Source organism: Phyllostomus hastatus, unplaced genomic scaffold (assembly GCF_019186645.2).
Source record: "Phyllostomus hastatus isolate PE091 unplaced genomic scaffold, TTU_PhHast_1.1 phas_contig_86, whole genome shotgun sequence".
Lineage (NCBI taxonomy): Eukaryota > Metazoa > Chordata > Mammalia > Chiroptera > Phyllostomidae > Phyllostomus > Phyllostomus hastatus.
Window position 1 is genome coordinate 34,172,842 of NW_025333977.1, and position 18,412 is coordinate 34,191,253.

General features: G+C 41.9%; 1 protein-coding gene across 1 annotated transcript in view; it reads right to left on the minus strand.

The window, feature by feature from the left end:
• Nucleotides 1-390: 390 nt before the first annotated feature.
• Nucleotides 391-18,412, minus strand: part of ETV5 (ETS variant transcription factor 5) — a 55,715-nt gene continuing 37,693 nt past the window's right edge. Inside the window, exons 8-13 of the mRNA XM_045851715.1 lie at nucleotides 17,154-17,413; nucleotides 15,060-15,119; nucleotides 11,032-11,100; nucleotides 10,710-10,879; nucleotides 6,393-6,494; nucleotides 391-2,933 (exon numbers count right to left, since the gene is read on the minus strand). Coding sequence (XP_045707671.1) covers nucleotides 2,712-2,933; nucleotides 6,393-6,494; nucleotides 10,710-10,879; nucleotides 11,032-11,100; nucleotides 15,060-15,119; nucleotides 17,154-17,413 — 883 coding nt within the window. The 3' untranslated portion in view covers nucleotides 391-2,711. The remainder of the gene's footprint in view (nucleotides 2,934-6,392; nucleotides 6,495-10,709; nucleotides 10,880-11,031; nucleotides 11,101-15,059; nucleotides 15,120-17,153; nucleotides 17,414-18,412) is intronic.

Here is an 18,412-nt window from a genome sequence, read left to right on the forward strand (position 1 = left end):
GGAACTACAAGTCCTACCCTAGTTAATAATCTTTTCACATAACCCAGAGCCCAACATGAGCTATGCTTCAAAAAATACTCAGTGTTGGTGAGTAGGTGGGTTCCAAGAAATGGGGTGGTCTCAGCTCACCACTGGCTGGGAAGAGAACCTCTCTACTCCCACTCCTTTGGATCAAATTCTCAGCCAGAGGGGAGAAGAGCTGTGAGCCCAAAGAGCAGCTGTGCTCTCTATCCTAAGTTAACGGTTCCCTTAACTACTTAACTCCACACTCCTTGGTTAAGGCTCAACAGTTGAGAGACAGTGAGAGAAACAGAGAAAAAGAGAGAAAGCCAGGTGCCTTCTGCTTGCTTTAAAATCAAACTACTGAGGGCAAGAAAGAGGCGTGTCTGGTAAACTTGGTAAACTGAAAGCAAACTTCTTTATTGTACACAGTACAGAATATAACGCAGCTTGGCAGGATGCACACGGCCCTGCGCAGGGTGAAGTATTTCAGACCAACCGGCAGGTGAAAGCCTTTCTGCACTGTTGACTTTCCACACTCTGGAAAAGAAGCGAAACAAAACAAACACACAAAAATAAAACCATCCAGGGGGTGCGTGAGTCCGATGGGAATGCAGCGGTGATGCCTCCATCCTACGTCCCGTGACAGCACAGGCCAAGTAGTTTCAGCAGGGAGGGGGAGCTCAGGCTATGCGGGTTATTTTCATTCTTGGTAATGTAGCGTAAATCCATTTAAAAAAAAAACCCAAACTCAAAAACCCAAACCAGGGTAAGTAAAGAAAGGAAAAACAAATCCTATACAGCATTTACAACAAATAAGTCTCTAGCCAGCTGGGGATAAAATATGCATCTATGTATAGACTATACGTAGGTTAGAAAGCTATAAATATGGTTTGAAAAAAAGTCCTTTGATTCGAGTACAATGCTAATTAAGGCCCAAGCTACAGGTTCAACACCTTTGTGGGCTAATTAGCTTCCAACAGAGGAAAACTTTTGTTTCCATAGCTATAAAATACTCCCCATATGCAGGGAACCTCTTCCCAAATGTGCTGCTGGTCAGAAGGGGCACCATTTGGAACTATGGAATGCTCCATCGACAGAAAAGCAATTCAAAGCACATGCCGTGCCCTCGCCAAGCCAGCAATGTCCTTCACGCGTGGAGAGCAGCACAGCCATTCCTCATGTGCTGGGTGTCGCAGGGAGCACGGGATGCTGTCGACAGAGCAGGCAGCAAGGGACTACCACGTTACAAGGAACTTTTCCTCTACTTTGAGCTTGACTTTCACATAGCTTTAGCTGGGTTGTTTAAAACTTCTTCAATATAATACAGCAATTAGATAAGCTTTTTCTGTTGTTTTGTGTTTTTTTTTTTTTAAGGTGGCAGGAAACTAAAATGCTAGCATTGTTTTACCTGTCAGTGTCACATGTTAAGTCTCAAACCCTATTGAATCATATGCAGGGTTTCAAGTCCAAGAATTAAAGGAAAAGGAAAAGAAAACAAACTGATGAAATGCAAATTGTCATCAGTCATAACCAGGGAAGAATCCCCAGGGTTCCCACTGGGTGACCAGGTTTCAAATGGACATGACATGTATTATGTACATTTCTTTCCAGGGAGGGAGTATTAAGGACCATGGGGAACTATACACATAGAATCTGAGCGGTGTGTCTAGGCTGCCCCACACACCTCAAAAATGTACAACTCAGGTGCAAATGTTCGGTCAGGCTGTCTGGTGCAGAAAGCACAAAGCAGGCAATAGGTGGGCTTGTACACAGCTAAGGGGAAGCGCCACCAAGCCCCTTTCAAGCTGCAGCGTCTTCATAAATCAGCACTACCCTGTCTAAGGGACGCAGTGCAGTTACCAAAAGGTTTATTTTTTTCACTTTAAATACCAAAACTACAAAAATCAGTTTATAAACTGTTTTTCCAAAACAACCACCAAAGCAAAACAGTCCCCCGAATCAAAGCAAAACAAAATACTGTCAAATGTGTTAATCAGCCTCCTCCTAAAATTAAAGCCATCCACACACAGCCATGTGACTGGGAGGGAAAAGGGGCTTGTTCTACTTGGCGACACATGGCCAGAAGGTTCCCAAGAGTAGCAATGGTTTCTTATTTGAGAACCATGGAGTGGGGAACAGCTGTTCTGACCCTCCCCCTTCTTTCTAGACCAAGGGGAAGCATTTCAGATTGAGCTGGACAAGCTCTCTGAATTTTAAGATACATTTTTAACCCTTCATGGTTTGAGCCTTCCCAACTTGGCCTACCTACTGTCCTATGGGTTGGTGATTTCTTTTTCAACAAATTGTGCAAATCAGAGCCCTTCTATGTCAAGGCATTTTGCAGTCCATGATCAATGCAGATTGTCGCACACTCGGTCCCGGTTTGTGGGTACTAACCCGAACAAGGTATTGCTTTGCACAAATAGTCCATGGGAAGGAGGCTCCACTGCAGTCTCTCCCCAGAAACCTTGCCAGGATCAGAGCTGAGGCACCAGCCATTTGGTGGTTTTTCTGCCCCTCCCCGTTCCCACTGCCCAGCCAAGGTATCTGTCTTTAAGGGTGCCAATCCAGAGACAGCTTGAGTTCTCCAGATAATACTCAAAGGGCAAGCTTTAAAAACAGCCAAAAACACAAACAAAACCACTGCCCTCATTTGCCTGAATGGGAACTGCTAGCTCTAGGGTTTGGCCACTCAGCCACTCGGAAACTTAGTAAGCAAAGCCTTCAGCATAGGGCAGGCTGCTGCAGCGATCCGTGTCCAGGAGGTAAGCAGGACTGTCTTCAAAGTGGGTCAGTGGCAGGGTGTCCTCCTCGTTGAGGTGGCACTCGGACTCTGCTTTCAGGAACGGACGCTGGTTGTCAGGGAAGGCCATGGAGAAAAGGGCATCCGGGTCACAGACGAATTTGTAGACGTATCGCTCCCCGGCCACCTGAGAGAGAAAACACATCTGCTAAGGCCCAGCTGGTGGGGCATGGTGGGGACTAAGGGAAGAACGATGAGGTATTTGTAAGTCACCAAGCTCTCAGGAAGCCAGAGACTGAAGGAGGCTCACCAGTAACTGATTATCCAAATCGTTCAGATTTATTTTGGTAAATCTTGGGGACCTGCTACCTGCCAAGTGTTGTATGGACAGCACAGGTCAGCAGTTGAGATATTTGAATTTCAAATTCATACTAGGCAGGCACTTTTAGAAAATTCTCACTGTCTTACAGTCACAGCTTAAGAAAAAATGGGTATGCTTTGGCTGGTGCACGGTGCCATGAGGACTGAAAGGTTCAACACTGAAGCCGGGCCATGATTTCAGTCACCTCCAGAGTTCACAGTATCCACAGGAAGCTTTGTTATTTTGAAGGGCTAGGAATTTGATAAGAGAGCCTATGTGTAAATTTTAAGTATGTTCCAAAGCCGAAGAGAATTGCTTCTTGGCTTGACCTACAGTTTTAAATTACTCATTCCATGGTTCTGTTACACAGAGGGACTGAGAGCTACCTTATATGGATTTTATGTATGATAATATTATTAGCACCAAAAGGCCTCATGATGTACTGCTGAGCAACTGAGGTCGCTGGGAACAACCTATGTTCTTTGCTCGCTGTTTCGCATCAGCACAAGAGGACACATATCACTGAAAACCAAGGCTGATCGTCACCTTCACTCAGGTAATGCAGAGGGGCAAGGGAAAGGGGCTAAAATTACCAATAAACACTTGAGGCTCAAAAATTCAAAATGTTGAGTTTATCCTGCCCTTCAGTCATTCTGTTGGTATTCTAAAATCTTTTTGATTGTAGAAATATGGCTTTGCTTCCAAATTGTGGGTTTAAGAAGTCCGTTGTTACAGTGGCAGGTTGTGGAGGTAATGGTATAATTATGCTAATAGGTGTTACAGCTTATTTTGTGGGGATGCTCTATGTCCAGTCACCAGAAATTGGGGGTCTGCACCAGTATTCCTTAGAACCCAAACACTACAAACCAGCGCTGTTGTGTGGAACACTGGATGATAAGCATTTTCACCAAGCAAGTTATAAGGGTGGCAGACACATACACTCAACCGTCCTTACATAGTTTTTCTAAGCCACAGCTTTACACTAAATCTCTGGTTCCCCACCTCAAGAGTCAGTTCACAGATAGAAGAGCTAAGCAGGACGGCACAGTGGAAACAGTACTAGATCAGGAGCCAGAAGTGGACGGCTTCCAGTCTTAGATCAGTCATTAATAAGTCTTCAACCTCTGTAAACCTGATTTTTACCTTTCAAAGACAGACAGTGTGGGACTACAGCTTTTCTAAGTGCCTCCCCACACTGGCATGCTGCCATTCACCTTCTACTTAGTTCTCATTTACTCACAGGTCATATATATATAACAACACTCCCTTACATTGGATTGCACATTATTTTTTTTCTGGACCATTCTCACATATATTACATTGCAAGATTAGAGCAGGGATTATTATCTACATTTGTATCGGAAACAGAGACTTCAGGAGGTGAAGTGACTTTCCTCAAAGCACACAATAAATGGGAGTACTAGGATTTGAACCCACCCAACCCTTATTCCAGTCCCTTCCTGTCTCTGCTTGTTTTCATCTCAGAAATAAAGCTCTCTTCTAGTTCCTTAGAGAACCTAGGAACCAGCCATAGGGACAGCTCATGGCTGTCAGTTCAAGTTGTTGTGTCTTGGTTACACTTCCTTAGATTAGAACTGGAGTTGAGAAAAGTAAAGGAATGATGGCTCCCCTCTCTGAATTTAGGGTTCTACCTGATAATATTAACACTAAAAGGCATGTGTGTGGGGGAAGGGGGTGTGGGTTGAGGGAAAATGGGAAGTGACTACTAATGGAAATGGGATTTCTTTTTTGGGTGAAAAAATGTTATAAAATTGATTGTGGTGATGGTTATACAACTCCATGAATACATTAAAAACCACTAAATTGTACATATAAAAAAGGGGGGATATAGGGAAGAGGGTGACCTCCCATCCTGTGGTATCTATGAACCCTGTGCCAGGCACTGAATTTAAATCCCCCAATTCTACCCAAAGGCACTTACGCTCCTGTGGATGAAGCAACAAGTAATGGAGGAATGTGCAATACAGAGAGAAGGGCAGCAACAGAGGTGAATGCAGGTGCTGACAGACGGGAGCGGAAAGGGGAACCACGTGACTCGGCCCAAGGACTCAGATTCTTGGAGTGAAAAGGTGATTCCCGAAACAGAAAACAAGTAGTAGAAGCTGGCCAGGTATTGAAGACATTAGAAATGTTCTAGTTCTTAAGTAGGATGGTGCTGTAATAGGTGTTTTTTTTTCATTGCATAGTATGCAATCACATATATGAAGGTGATACGTATTCTTTGGTAAATAAATATTCCATTAATTAAGAGAAAGATAGCTATGCTAATGAAAGCAGTCAAGTATGAGGGAGGAAATGGGAGTTAAATGGTGCTCAGACTGGAAACAGACTTAGAGACTATACAAAGCACTTAGAAGTCTCAATTTTATCCAGAAGACCATCCATGAAACGCTGTTTATTTTTCAGGGTGCTAACAGAAATATGGGGTCACATTACCACCTGTGAAAAAGGTCAGCCTGGTTTTAGTGTAGACAAGTTCTCACCAGCAAGCATCATATGCTTTCGCCAAGTGTGTCTTGGCGGCTACTACCATGCAGACTGTCTAAACGTGTAAATGCCAGAATCTGGGTAAGAAGTAAAATCAGGTGGCTAAGAACAACCAATCAAAGATTTGCCATTCCCATCTTTTGCCTATCCATAGAATTTTAAGATTGTGGTCCTTTACTTCTATTCCAATACAGATTTCGTACTGTTTTCCTCAAAATATACTTTATCTTTTATTCTACAACCTGCTACCAGGTGATTCTGTCATCATTTTACAAGCCTTGGGTTTTTAACCTGAGTTCCAGTTTCTATAGATTCTAAAAGAGAAAGATTTTCTTACTCCTCTAACACTTTTGAGAATATTAAGCCAACATATCCAGATGTGTAGAGGTAAAGACTTCAGTGAAACTCTTGTGGGAGTGGAGATCTTCCAGTCGATTCCCTACACTCCTTTAGGGATACAACAGTTGACCCCATTGTCTGGATATTTCCATAATTAGAGGTAGTGTAAGTAAAGCAAAGGAGCCTAATTTTCCAGTGGTATGCTCCATTCACAGCCTCTGGTTTTCACATACATTCAAGAGCATTAAAGTTAGTCTTATATCTCATTAGACTCTTGTCTTTGGTTTGCTTTCCCAAGACTTTTTCCTACCACAGAATCACTTATGAGGATAAACATTTTCTTTAGTCAGCCATTATAAACAATCTCATTACAGAAGCCCTTGACATTTGCTTTGAAAAGTAGTCAGAGTGGTCTAAATGTCTCTCATAACGGCTCACCTTCTGCATGATGCCCTTTTCATAGTAATAGCGTAGAGAACGGCTGAGCTTGTCGTAGTTCATGGCTGGCCGGTTCTTCTGGATGCCCCAGCGCCGAGCAACCTGGAGAGACAGGAAAGCAACGGAAACTCATTCTTTAGGCCTAGTGGTTTTCTCCCAATCCCAGGAGAGCCAGTTCTGTAACCTGACTGCTCTGGCCAATGCTCCATTTCCCTGACCTGGAAGGAAAAGCATTTAATTCCCTCAAGACTAAACATCAACAAAGGTGATGATTCAGTCACAACTGCGGAGAGGTGAGATCTAGAGGTGGAAGAATCCTAGTACTGTAAGATAACAGAGGTCTTGGCTGAAGTCCCAGAGGAAGCAGGCTCTCTACTGTTTCTCCACATATGAATTATTGACCAATGCCCATAGACCATTAACATGCTGCCATTAAGTGCTATGGTTTCTGTGGAAGTCAATAAGGAATAATTAGAACGGTCATTCCTGAAATATTAGAAACACACTAGTGAGTTGCTAATGGGCCAGCAGAGCAAAAGTTCAATTCTAATAAGATTGGAGAGGGGCTGGGAGATGTTTACTTATTTCAGCTCATGGAATATGGGGGAATCAGATCGTTTCAGCCTGCTGCCATCCAATCCTCTGCTCCCAGCAGACTTTCAGAATGGACATTAAAACATGTAGCACCATTATCCACTTAATGAAAAATTAACAGGGTTTCCCAAACAGTTCTGAAGTGCATTATACCCACCCAGTCCACCTGAGGTGCAGTGATGGGGGGAATAATTGGAGCTTTGGGCAAAGAAGCCTTATAGTCAGAAAACTTCCTAGTAGAGTTTCCCCAATTATTAGGATAGCCAAGCAATTTCTGTTCTCAAGTATCTTAACAACCTCAAATCCTACTTATGTCAAGATATGAAAAGAACAACACTGGAAATGTGAGTCTTTTTTAGAGGCCTTAAATGTATGTAAACCAGGGATCATGTTTTGAACATTTTAGGTCAGTTCTGAAAACTTTTTTTTAAAGAAATGAAGTACCTATATTGTTTTGATATTTAAAAAAACCCAAATGTTAAATATGGAATGGGAAGAAGGAAGAGTCCAAGTGGAAAGTAGATCATAAGACAGCATTTTGCTTAAAATATTTGGGCAGAATAAAAACAACATCTGCGTTCAGGATTCTAAAATGACCTTTAATAAATACCAGAAATGATCTGATAAGTAAGGAGGAATGCATCTGTGCTAATTACATTAGAATAACTGACTAGCCGTGACTCCACTCTGCCTTGCAAGAAACTGTGTGAAGAGTAACTTTGCATTTGTTTCCTTCCTGCCCCTATGGCACACACGATGTCCCTGGGTATCCTCCTTTCTCCATAATACACCCATTCAACTCTAGCTTTGAAATAGCCAAGGGGTCAAAATTAACCAAAAATTACACCTGGAAATAGTGGTATAAAGGGAAATCTGCTAAACTAACATGTTCATTAACTCTGTTCAAAAGAAACAACACTATGAAACTGTACTTAAACTACTGTCAGCCACAAGTGATGCAAGGGCCTTTAAAAAAAAGTCCAGCCTCACCATTTCACTATATTTAGTGTTAGAAAACAATTCTTGAATATTCTTCCACTTCAGCCACAACCTCTCTTTGCTGTCACTTGCTTATGCAATAGCTTACTGGAGAGGTTTTGTGTATGCACGGCTTTCAAAGCATCTGCAGTGGCCATAGTTACTGACTCATCCTCTTGGGCCAGGGCCCTATGATTCAGTAGCCCTCACTGGGGCTGCTCCTTCTACAAGTAATGCATAATGCAGCACAACTGCAGAGCAGCTGGAAATGAGGGCTGGGTGAGGGGAGCAGGCAGTGGTTTGTTACCAGCTCTTTCTGCCTTTCATCTTTCCCAATCATTACTTTGATAGCAGGCTTCTTGAGGAGGGAGGCTGAAGGAGTTAAAAAAAAATTCCACACATCTTTTCCTCTCCTTTTAAGAGAGAGCAGCCACAGCACAGGGAGCGGTTCTTTCTGCAGCTCATCCTTTTACACCTCCCCATGGCACCAGTTATCTGCCACATGTTCAACAAACAACCCTACCCCCAAAATATTCATTAATGCAGATTCACAGTGAAAATGGCTCCAGATTAAAGCCGAGTCAGTCATAATTGAGAGGGTGCTAAGCTGGATGACTATCAAAAGACATTTGATTAGGGAGCCTGCCAAAACGCAGTTCTAAAACCACAATTTCCATGCACAGTGTAATGGATATTATGGATAATTACCCAGAGTGCACTACTCAGCCACACAGCTGCCTACAATTACGTCCCAAACAGCTTCCTCCTCCACTTCACCCTTCAAGCTCCCCACAATGACGACTTCTTACAGCTTTTTTGAGGAGTTGGTATCTTCCTGACATTAACAAGACAAGGGCCTGCGAGGAGTGGAGTGGAAGAAAAACACAACAAATGCTGCATGTCCCGAGGTTCCAGTGCACAGATGGAACAGAACCATCCTGGACGAAGAGAATGCACATTCGGAGTTCATGGAGGGCACGGGGATTTCAAGGTGGGGTGGAGAGAAGTACTTCCTGAAGAAACGAAGTGGTCCAGTCAGCTGAGGGAGTCTCAAGGCCGCTGCAGGCCTGTCACGTGACTCGGACACTTGGCATTTATGAGCATTCTGGATTAATATTAGTTTCTGTATTAAGTAAGAAAGCAGGGGCCCTTTGCCATCTGTTCATCATTTTCTTTACCACTGGTAGGAGAGCAGAAGATTCAATAATAGCTTTACAAAGGGTCATAACCAGGTTTACCTGCAGCTGTACAGCCTGTGCTTAGGCCTCAGGCAATGGCAATAAAGTAATAAAAGCTCCTGTTTGTAAAATGGGATAAATCAATAAGGGTTGCCCACATGACAGATTTACTTTCAAAAAGCCTCAGTGAGCCTAGGCAACATGCTTTTCGCAAGCCTCACATAAACCAGGCCGATTGTGAGGAAAAGAAGTGTGGCCAATGGCTCTCCAGCATGGCTGCGAGCCTAAAACGTGGCTCCACTTCTACATGACAGCCACAAAGAAACACTTTGAAAAACACAGGAGTACCAAGCTCTGGCTTTGAAGGTAGACTGAAGCTTAACAGAAACTTTACAATATGGGATGTTGACACATTTCCAGTTTCATGAATGATACAAGATAAGGAACACCATATGTATATCTCCTGTTATAACTGCTTCCAATCCACATATTCTCCTCTTAACTTTCAGACCATTTTCTTCTTCCAAACCAAGTGCCAGTTTGCTACCTCCTGCTGTTAACCCTCATACCAACTTATCCCCTTAGTGTGCTAATGTGAGCCTTGGTATTAATGGAACAACATTTAAAACTGCAGTTCTTGCTCAAACATCTTCTATTTTCAATTACACATAATCCAAAGATACCTTTTGCTCTGTTGGTTTAATATCTAAAACCTAACTACATGCTACTAAAAGCAGCATATGTCAGATTTTTCTTTTTCATTTTCTTTTTCTATTTCTTTTTCATTTATAATCTCTCTTGATTCTAAATCAAATAGAAATAAAAAATCAACCCCTTCAGAATACGTCGAACTGAGAGCCTAATATAATTCACTCTGTTACTCGATATTTAGGAAAGGGATTCTATGATGTGTCTTCTCCATTGAAGAAAAGGTCCTGGTTCTGTCCATAGGCCTTTCTGTCAATGGTTCTAGGCAAATGGACAGTAACAATGTTAACAATGTTTCTTTTTCTATGAACAAAATAATGAAGGTTTGTGTTATCTCTCAATTACTGTGATGTCAACATAACACACTTAAAAAAAATCTGAGCTCATAAGATTGACCTATCTCTCATAATTTTATTTCTTTAGGTTAGAGCCATTTGAAATACATAGTGGGGTAGCTGCATCCTGTAACATATTACCACAGTGTCATACCAATGTTCTGTAGCCTCATATGTAGGTTATGGCATATGAGGGCCAACTGAAAACAAGTTTGTCACTGAAACAACACTAGGAAAAGACTTTCCAGAAGGGACACCAGACCCTATTTGGATATAAGTCTTTATGACCTCAGACTTTGCAGTTACTTTTTTTATGTATTCTGTCGTACAGTGGAGAACTCTGCCTGTCCCAAACCTGTCCTATTCACAGGAAGGGCACTGCCGAGCCCACTGACAAGGCCAGAATCTGAATGACAGGAGCACATTTAATACAGCAAAAAGCCTCAATGGAGAACTAAACAAGAACAGACCTCACCATCATCAACAAATAAAATAATCATGCGAGTCTAGCACCCCACACTCACCTCCTCAGGTTCTATCAGCTTGAACTCCATGCCTCGGCCGGTCCAGGCAATGAAGTGGGCATTGGCTGGGTCATCAAGAAGGGTGACCAGGAACTGCCACAGCTGAAGGGAGCCTCGCCTCTGGTAAGGGGGCCCCTCGCGATACATGGTGGGCTCTTGTTTGACTTTGCCTGTTTGGGACAAAGAGACATGTAATACTTTAGTCTTAAGTTTCTTGGGTGATTCAGGCAATCAGAGTTAGCGCCAATTTGATGTTAGGACTGACGAGGTGCTGACATCTCCAACCCGCCAGCTTCAAGACAAACTGGACGGGGCTGCTTACCTTCCAGTCTCTCAGGAACAACACAAGTGTCATCAAAGTACAACCGGGGATCTTTTTCATATGAAAAACCTGAAGGAGGATTTAAAAAGAAGAAAGAACATGCTGCTTAACAAACTCTCTCCGTATTCTACTAAAACTCTGGATTTATGAACTAAAATGGGATTCTACCACTTTGGGTCCTAAGCCCTCTTAACTGCAATATCTACGCCAAAATGGATTTGGGGGGACTTCAAAAGGACTTAGGCCTTGGTGCTCCCATCTAATCACCTGAGCCTCAGTCGGAGCAGCATTGATTCCTGCTATTAGAGCTAGGACTGCAGGGAAGCACCGAGTCACTACTAAGTTCCTTGACATCTTGCTTAAGTCTGCATGGACCGGTGTTGCCGTGACTAAGACCTTTATACCTAAAAAGACATCTCATCTGTCTCCGTTGGCCTAGCTGCATAGATTTCGTTGGTCTGTATATAATCTTCCCATTTTCAACCTTTCTTACAACTTGACCAAGCTGCCTACATACTTCATTTAATTATTAAAGAGCTTGGAGAAGAGAGAAGGTTGCCAAAATGAGTAAAGACTTGGGCATGTGGAGGTCTGCGATGAGCAAAAACTTTAAAAGCAGGCTAGAGTTCTTATCACCAGACACAGTGGAAGGAATCTGAAGAGACTTTCTAGCAATAAAACTTATTCACTGTACAGATAACAAATCAGAGATCAAGAAAGGGGAACTGACTGGTGCAACAACACATGTAGGTAGAAATGAGAGGAAGCTGGGGCAACAAGTGGAAGGGGTAAAGGAGGAAGGATGGTCTGACACTCAATTCACAAACCCTAAATATGCATTCTGTGCAGATCACCACGGCACCAGGCACCCTGACAAGATCAGCAGTTCAAATCAAAGCTGGTTAACAGATAGGCTTGATGGGACCACATCCTTCTCTGTGGTCTAGCCTGCTTCAGGTGTAAGCACTCTAGTGCACTCCACACTTCTCAGGGGAAAGCACCAGAAGCTCCTGTCTGGTAAATGATGCTCCCTGCACTCAGTCCTCTGGTCCATTCATCTGGCTGTGTAGTACAGGTGTATGCGTGTTGGGTATGCAGCAGGGACAGGTAAGGGAAGACACTCTGCAGTGCAGGGCTATCATTAAGTCTTGAGAAGAGATTTGCTATAACTTGAAAAATCCACAGATAAAGGCGCCAGGAAACAATCTGCTGTTCTTTCTTCATGATGAGCCCAGATTAAGTTCTTGGCAGGATCAGCACCATTTTTAAGAGGCTCGGGACTGACTGGGATAACATTGACCAAATTAAAGAAAACTGAGATTGTTTTGAGGTTTGTACTATTTGTTTTTGCTTCCTTGGCTCCAAGCACTATTTCTCTGTTTGCTTAGCTACCCAAAGGGTGTATATTTTATTGTCATTTATTATATAATTCAATAAATATTTTTGCCAGGAACAGTGCTAGAAGGAGATAGACTTTGAGAAGAATATAGTCTTTGTGCTTGCTCTCATGAAGTCTGCATCCCAACTGGTGAAGACAGACAATAAAGTAGGGGGGAAAAAAGAGACTCGGGGTCATGTCAAACATTAAAGAGCGTGGGCCATGCCCTAGTTGGGCAGGTTCGATCCCTGGTTGGGGCAACCAATCGATGTTTCTCTCCTCTCACCCTCCCTTTTTCTCTCTCTGAAGTTAGTAAACCTACCCTTGGATGAGGATTTAAAAAATGGCCTAAAAAAAAAATATGGGCCATGCAGCTAGACCTGGATTAGCTGTGTAACCTTGAGTAAGTTAATTAACTTCTCTGTGCTCCAGTTTCCTCATCTGATGCCTGGGGAAGGTAATTCCTACACTATAGAGTTGTGAGAACTTAATGAGTTAATGTTTATTCTGTTCCATGGATCTATTTATGTTTACACCAGAGTGCCAAGAATGGTTCCTGGTAGATGTGTGTAATAAATGACAGTTAAAAAAAGTCAAGATAGTTAATTGCACATTGTACTATTAAGAAATTAATTGGGTAATGTGAGACTTTTATGTTATATTCTCTCATAGATTCTAAATTTCTTGAGGATAAGGGCCATATTCTAGTATCTTAGTAGTCTCATAGCACCTAACATACAAGTGCTCAATAAATATTTAAATGAGAGAATGTATTATCTCCATTAAAAGATTTAGGAATACAATGCTAACTTTGAAGCCAGAGATTCAGTGTCTCCTACAATGAATTTATTTTCCAATTTGATACTGGAAAGCTGACTTTTATGACAAACTGTTATACTTTATAGCAATAAGAATTACATAATCCATCATGCTTCATGCTTTTTGCCTTGACTGCCAGAAAACTATAAATTTCCTGACTTTCCATATGGATTTTGACAACTCCAATGACGTTTGAATGGCCATGTTATAGTCACTGTAAGTATGCTACTTCAAAGTTCACACGTCTGTTAAAATTGCTGTGTTATTTTTAGAGCTTTTCTTCCTGTAAGGTAAAGATAATACAGTCATATAGAGAGAGGAAAAAGTGTACATCTAGATTACGTTCTAGGTTTGGTTTTCAAACTAATCAGACAAAAGCCTGCCCATGAGGATCGTTTTGATATATTTTGTGGTTTCTAGTTATTGCCACATGTGGTTCTCTAAAACATCTGGACGATGCTGTTGGTTTAAGTGAAATTTAAGTCAGTTGAATTTGAGCCAGGAGTTACATCAGTTGTGGCCACAACTATCTAATCACTCAAATAAAGGTGGCAGGAAGGAAGGACCTGTTCAAGGAGCAAAGTAGAAATGGGAGATTCAAAACAGTACGCAAAGATTCCAGGTGAACGCTAATGCAAGACGGCTATCTTGGTAATCACAGATACCAATCAGAAACACTTGTTTCTCTAACTGTTTCACTGGCATCTGTGGTCAAGCCTATACACGGAGAGGAAAACCATGTCAAGATAGAGTAAGAACGCAGGTCTCTTTGAAATGAATTTCTCTGTGTGTGGGGGCAGGGGAAATAATGGGAAAGAGTGGTGGAAAAGAACACACAAACTCGCCAAATACTGTGTGTAGTAAGCAGCCCAATGCCTTACTAAAAATATTTCCTTTAAGAGCATGCTCCTTTCTAAATGTTGTAATTATGCAAAACGTTTTCTTCCCTCTTTTCCCCCACTCCCTCTTAGTTTGCCTGCTGCAGACATGAACCGCTTCTGTAGAAACATTCAGGAACCTGGAAGAGAGCCCCACACAGCTGCACCGATCACAGCCAGCAGTCCAGGAGATAGTCCTTCCTTCCCGGGGCTGGACACTCACTCAGAATACCCCCAAGTGCTCAGGGCAACAATACCTGGCCTCCCCACTAACCAAGTCGGTGAGAAGCAGCTACTCATTGGAACCACACTTGTGAACCAATCACTTCCAAAAACCAACCAATGCTTCATAGTGCTGTTTTGTCAGTTTTTTCAACCTCCCTCTAAAAACTCTAGAGAACAGTGGTTGTCAGTTTTGGATGCACATTAGAATCGTGTGGGGGAGCTTCAGAAACTACTAACCCCTGGGTCCCACCTCAGAAAATCTGATTTAATTGCTCTGGGTGAAGCCTGGACACCAAATGTTTTAAAAGCTCCCCAGATGATCCTGATGTAGAGCCAAAGCTGAGACTCTACAGTAGTTTTGAGACCTGAGTGCATCCGATCACCTGGCTTGTCAAAACACGGACTGCTGGGAGTTTCTTATTCAGGAGGTCTGGGATGGGTCCTGAGATTTGCACTTATAACAAATTCCAGGTGAAGCTGATGCCATGGGAGAATCACTACTCTAGACTGTCATGGAAAGTTAGGGTTACTGGCATTGAAAATGATGGTGGCCCTTACAGTGCTCAGGAGCGTGCCTCAAACCCTGTGAGCAAAGTAACTGAAGATGATGATCAATTAGCTCTCATATTTATGAGCTAAGGAAGGTTTAAGTTATGATCTCAAATCTCAGCCTAGAAACTGAGCAATTTTCAGCTTCCCTGAATGCACTTTTTAAAAAAGCTACTTACCTTCATGGCTGCTGGAGAAATACCCCCCTCTCATGTAGGACGACTGGCAGTTAGGCACTTCTGAAAGAGACATATAGACACATACACTTTCATCAATAGTTTCTGCAGGTGAATCAGCACACCAGTTGAACTGCAGCTCTGCAGTAAAGCCCCAAAACCCTTTCCCGCTCCAAAGTCATGTCTTTTTTGGCCTTGTCCTGGGAAAGAGGTACCACCCTAATAAGCAACATGGAAAACACTATATAACCACCCACTATCTGAAAATAGGACTCTTGACTTCTAATCAAGAGAACTGAGAAAAAAATGAGGCCTCATTCTCACAACTTGCTCATTTTAGAAATTAGTTTAACACCAGACCTAGTGAGAGAGTTAATAGTAGAAGAAACTGGCTTTTAAAAGGCCACCTTGGCCTTCTGCCTATAATGACTCTGGGGCTTTAGGGTTCGGAGGGGGAGGAGGGTCACTTTAGATCTTCCTAATTTGCTCTTCTTTATAGCTGATGGTCACATCCAATTCTTCTGCAAGAGGTAAAGGTATTTTTAGGATAAAGAGATTAGGGGATCTGAAGCTATGAAGCTAGGACAAGTACTGGCAGGAGTGGGTTTGGCAAGTACATTTTCACCATGCTGGAACTGTTAGAATGAAACCCATGCATAAGTGATCTCTTCTGCTGGCATCATGTTATCAAGTTGAGTTGTGCCCATATAGGACAAGCCTACACACCAGGAACACCACTCAGATCAAAGAATTACAGATATGGTAACATCTGCTGAGTGTGTGGCTGTAAGGGAGTGGGGCAGAGTAAAAAACTCACCAGGACAGACTAAACGCCAATCCCAAAGGAATAATGCTGTTGGTCATGCCTGCTTCTGAGAATAATACATCAAAGCCTTCAGAAGGGATGCCAGTGGAAATTTTACAAGCTATCAATTCCTGCACTTGGTAATTTTTCTATCATAAAGCAACAGATGTCTCCCTTCTGCTTACCTCCCCAGCCTTTCCCATAACCAATTTCTGCCTGAATTTAGCAACCTATGTATTATCTCACAAAAGACTGAGAATAAATTCTATATCCTAGTCTATTTGCAAAGCTATTCAAGTACATACTGTCTCGCCCTTCCCTAGGGTCTTCAAGAAAAGCATGCCCAAGGAAGGCTGAAAACCTACCCACCACCCTTTAATTTCTTTAGAACCAACTGCAAAAAAAAATAAATAAATAAAAAAAAAAGTCTGAAAGAAGGAAAAATGAAGAAGAGGAAAGTTTCTAAATGTGCAAGCTGCAACCCAACTTGCCTTTCCCCTAACGATCTCATTTAAGAAGCCTGGCCTATAAGATATGTAGTCAGTGAATGAGTGTATTGGTGGGGGAAAGGGAACAGGAGAACCCCCAAGCACAGCTTAAACTCTTGACATGCCCAAGGTTCTAGACAGGAATCCATAACCAAATAATAGGAGCTCTAATGTGTTACTCTCCCTGTGTACACCAGCAGCTGCTGAAGGACACAGGAATTTCCTCAGATCTAAGCAATGCAATAGAGCAGCAAATCTCAAGAGGCAATCAACAGGACACCTTTTCCATGGCACACCCAGCACCCTATAGAACTATGACATACTAGGTGCTTTCTTGGAGCATCATTCATTTCAAGAATAGAAAGAATCCCATCCCACATGTGGGCTGTCTTCCTCATTCTTACATTGAAAGTTTATGAGTCTGTTGTATTCAAAAAGAAAGCCATGGAACTAGGAGCAGGACTAAAATGCAAAACTAACATTCCCTGTGGCTGTGACCCTAAGATCTTACAGGGTCTTACAAAAAGCATCACCAAGACTGGACCCTCAGCAATCTCCAGGCTTGGCCTTAGAGGTGTACTCTGCACCACTTCTGAATGCCTCCTGCATTTCCTACCACCTGCATGGCTTTTATGTTTTCTTTTGTATTCAGTTATACATAAACATGTCTGCTTTACTAGCTCCTAAGTTCTATGAGGGCAAATTTTAAAAAACTGTTCCCCAAAGTCCTGTATGTAGAAGACATTCAGTAATGCCCAGAAAGATGAATGAGAAAATGAAGAAATGGCATGGCCTCATACTAACCTGAATCAACGCAGTAATCCCGGGGCTCCTGCTTGATTCCCATTGGTGACTGAAACCCATGTGCTGGGGGGCCTGGCATGCCTGGGACCCCATGTTCATAGAGTGGGTCATGGTATTCCTGTTTGAATCCCTGAGGGGGTGGAGGAGCAGCAGGGACAATCGGTTCTGACATTTGCCGGTGGTAACTGGGGCGGTTATCTCCAGGAACTCCTGACTGAGGAGGGAAGGGGTGGCAGGGTTCAGACAGTTGTCTCTGAAATCTGCAAGAAGAAAATAAACAGTTATGTTGTTTAATTAGGAACATCACTTAATACCTACTATAATTTAGCATTAAGGATTAGATGTTCAGATTAATGAAATTATTTGCAAAGTACTTGTTAATACTTATTTTTTTTTAAATACTTATTTCTGAATATTCTATCCACTTTCCAAAATTATATCACACATTTCAAACCTCTTGAGTCAGAGACAGGCAAAAAAACAGAGCAATGACATGGTAGCCTCTTATTTTCCATGCACATTTGTTTCATACACCATCTGTCTGTGTATTGGGTCAGCATTATATATCCGAACATATAAAAGCAATTACTTGCAAATGGCCCTAACATAGAGATATATGTTTGTTCACTATTGCATTCATTCTCTCACTTGTAGATAAAAATTGTAAAGACCAAAGAGTACAAATTAACCAGTTAGAAAATGGAGTTTTAAAAAATCTCATCTATAACAATCAAAAATAAAGAGTCCCTAGGAATAATTAGTAAATGTGTATGCCATTCAGTTATAAAAACTGAAACCTGTTTTCTGAGGAATAATAGAGAAGTCTAATTTAAGAAAATATTTAGGACTTTGAAGCTGTTGATTCAATGTATTATTTTATAAAAGCAATGCCTTCCCAAACAACTTGACAAAATGACCTTAAACTTCATTTGAAAGATTAAACAATTTTTTAAAAGAAACAATAATATATTTGATACTGACAAATATTATAAAGCCACAATAATTAAAACAGGAATACAAGAAGTGAAAGATAGGCATGCCAAAAGAATTGAATGGAAAGTCAAAAACTGTCAAATATATTCTGAAATTCACTATTTGTTAAGGTAGGCATTTCAAATCAGTGGGGGGAAAGGTTGAACTGCTCTTTTACATAACACACTTAAAGAAATTTCATATGGTATAAAGACTTAATATGAAATCATGACAGTAAAGTGATATATATGAAAACATATAACCTTGGAGAAAAAACCCTTCTTATA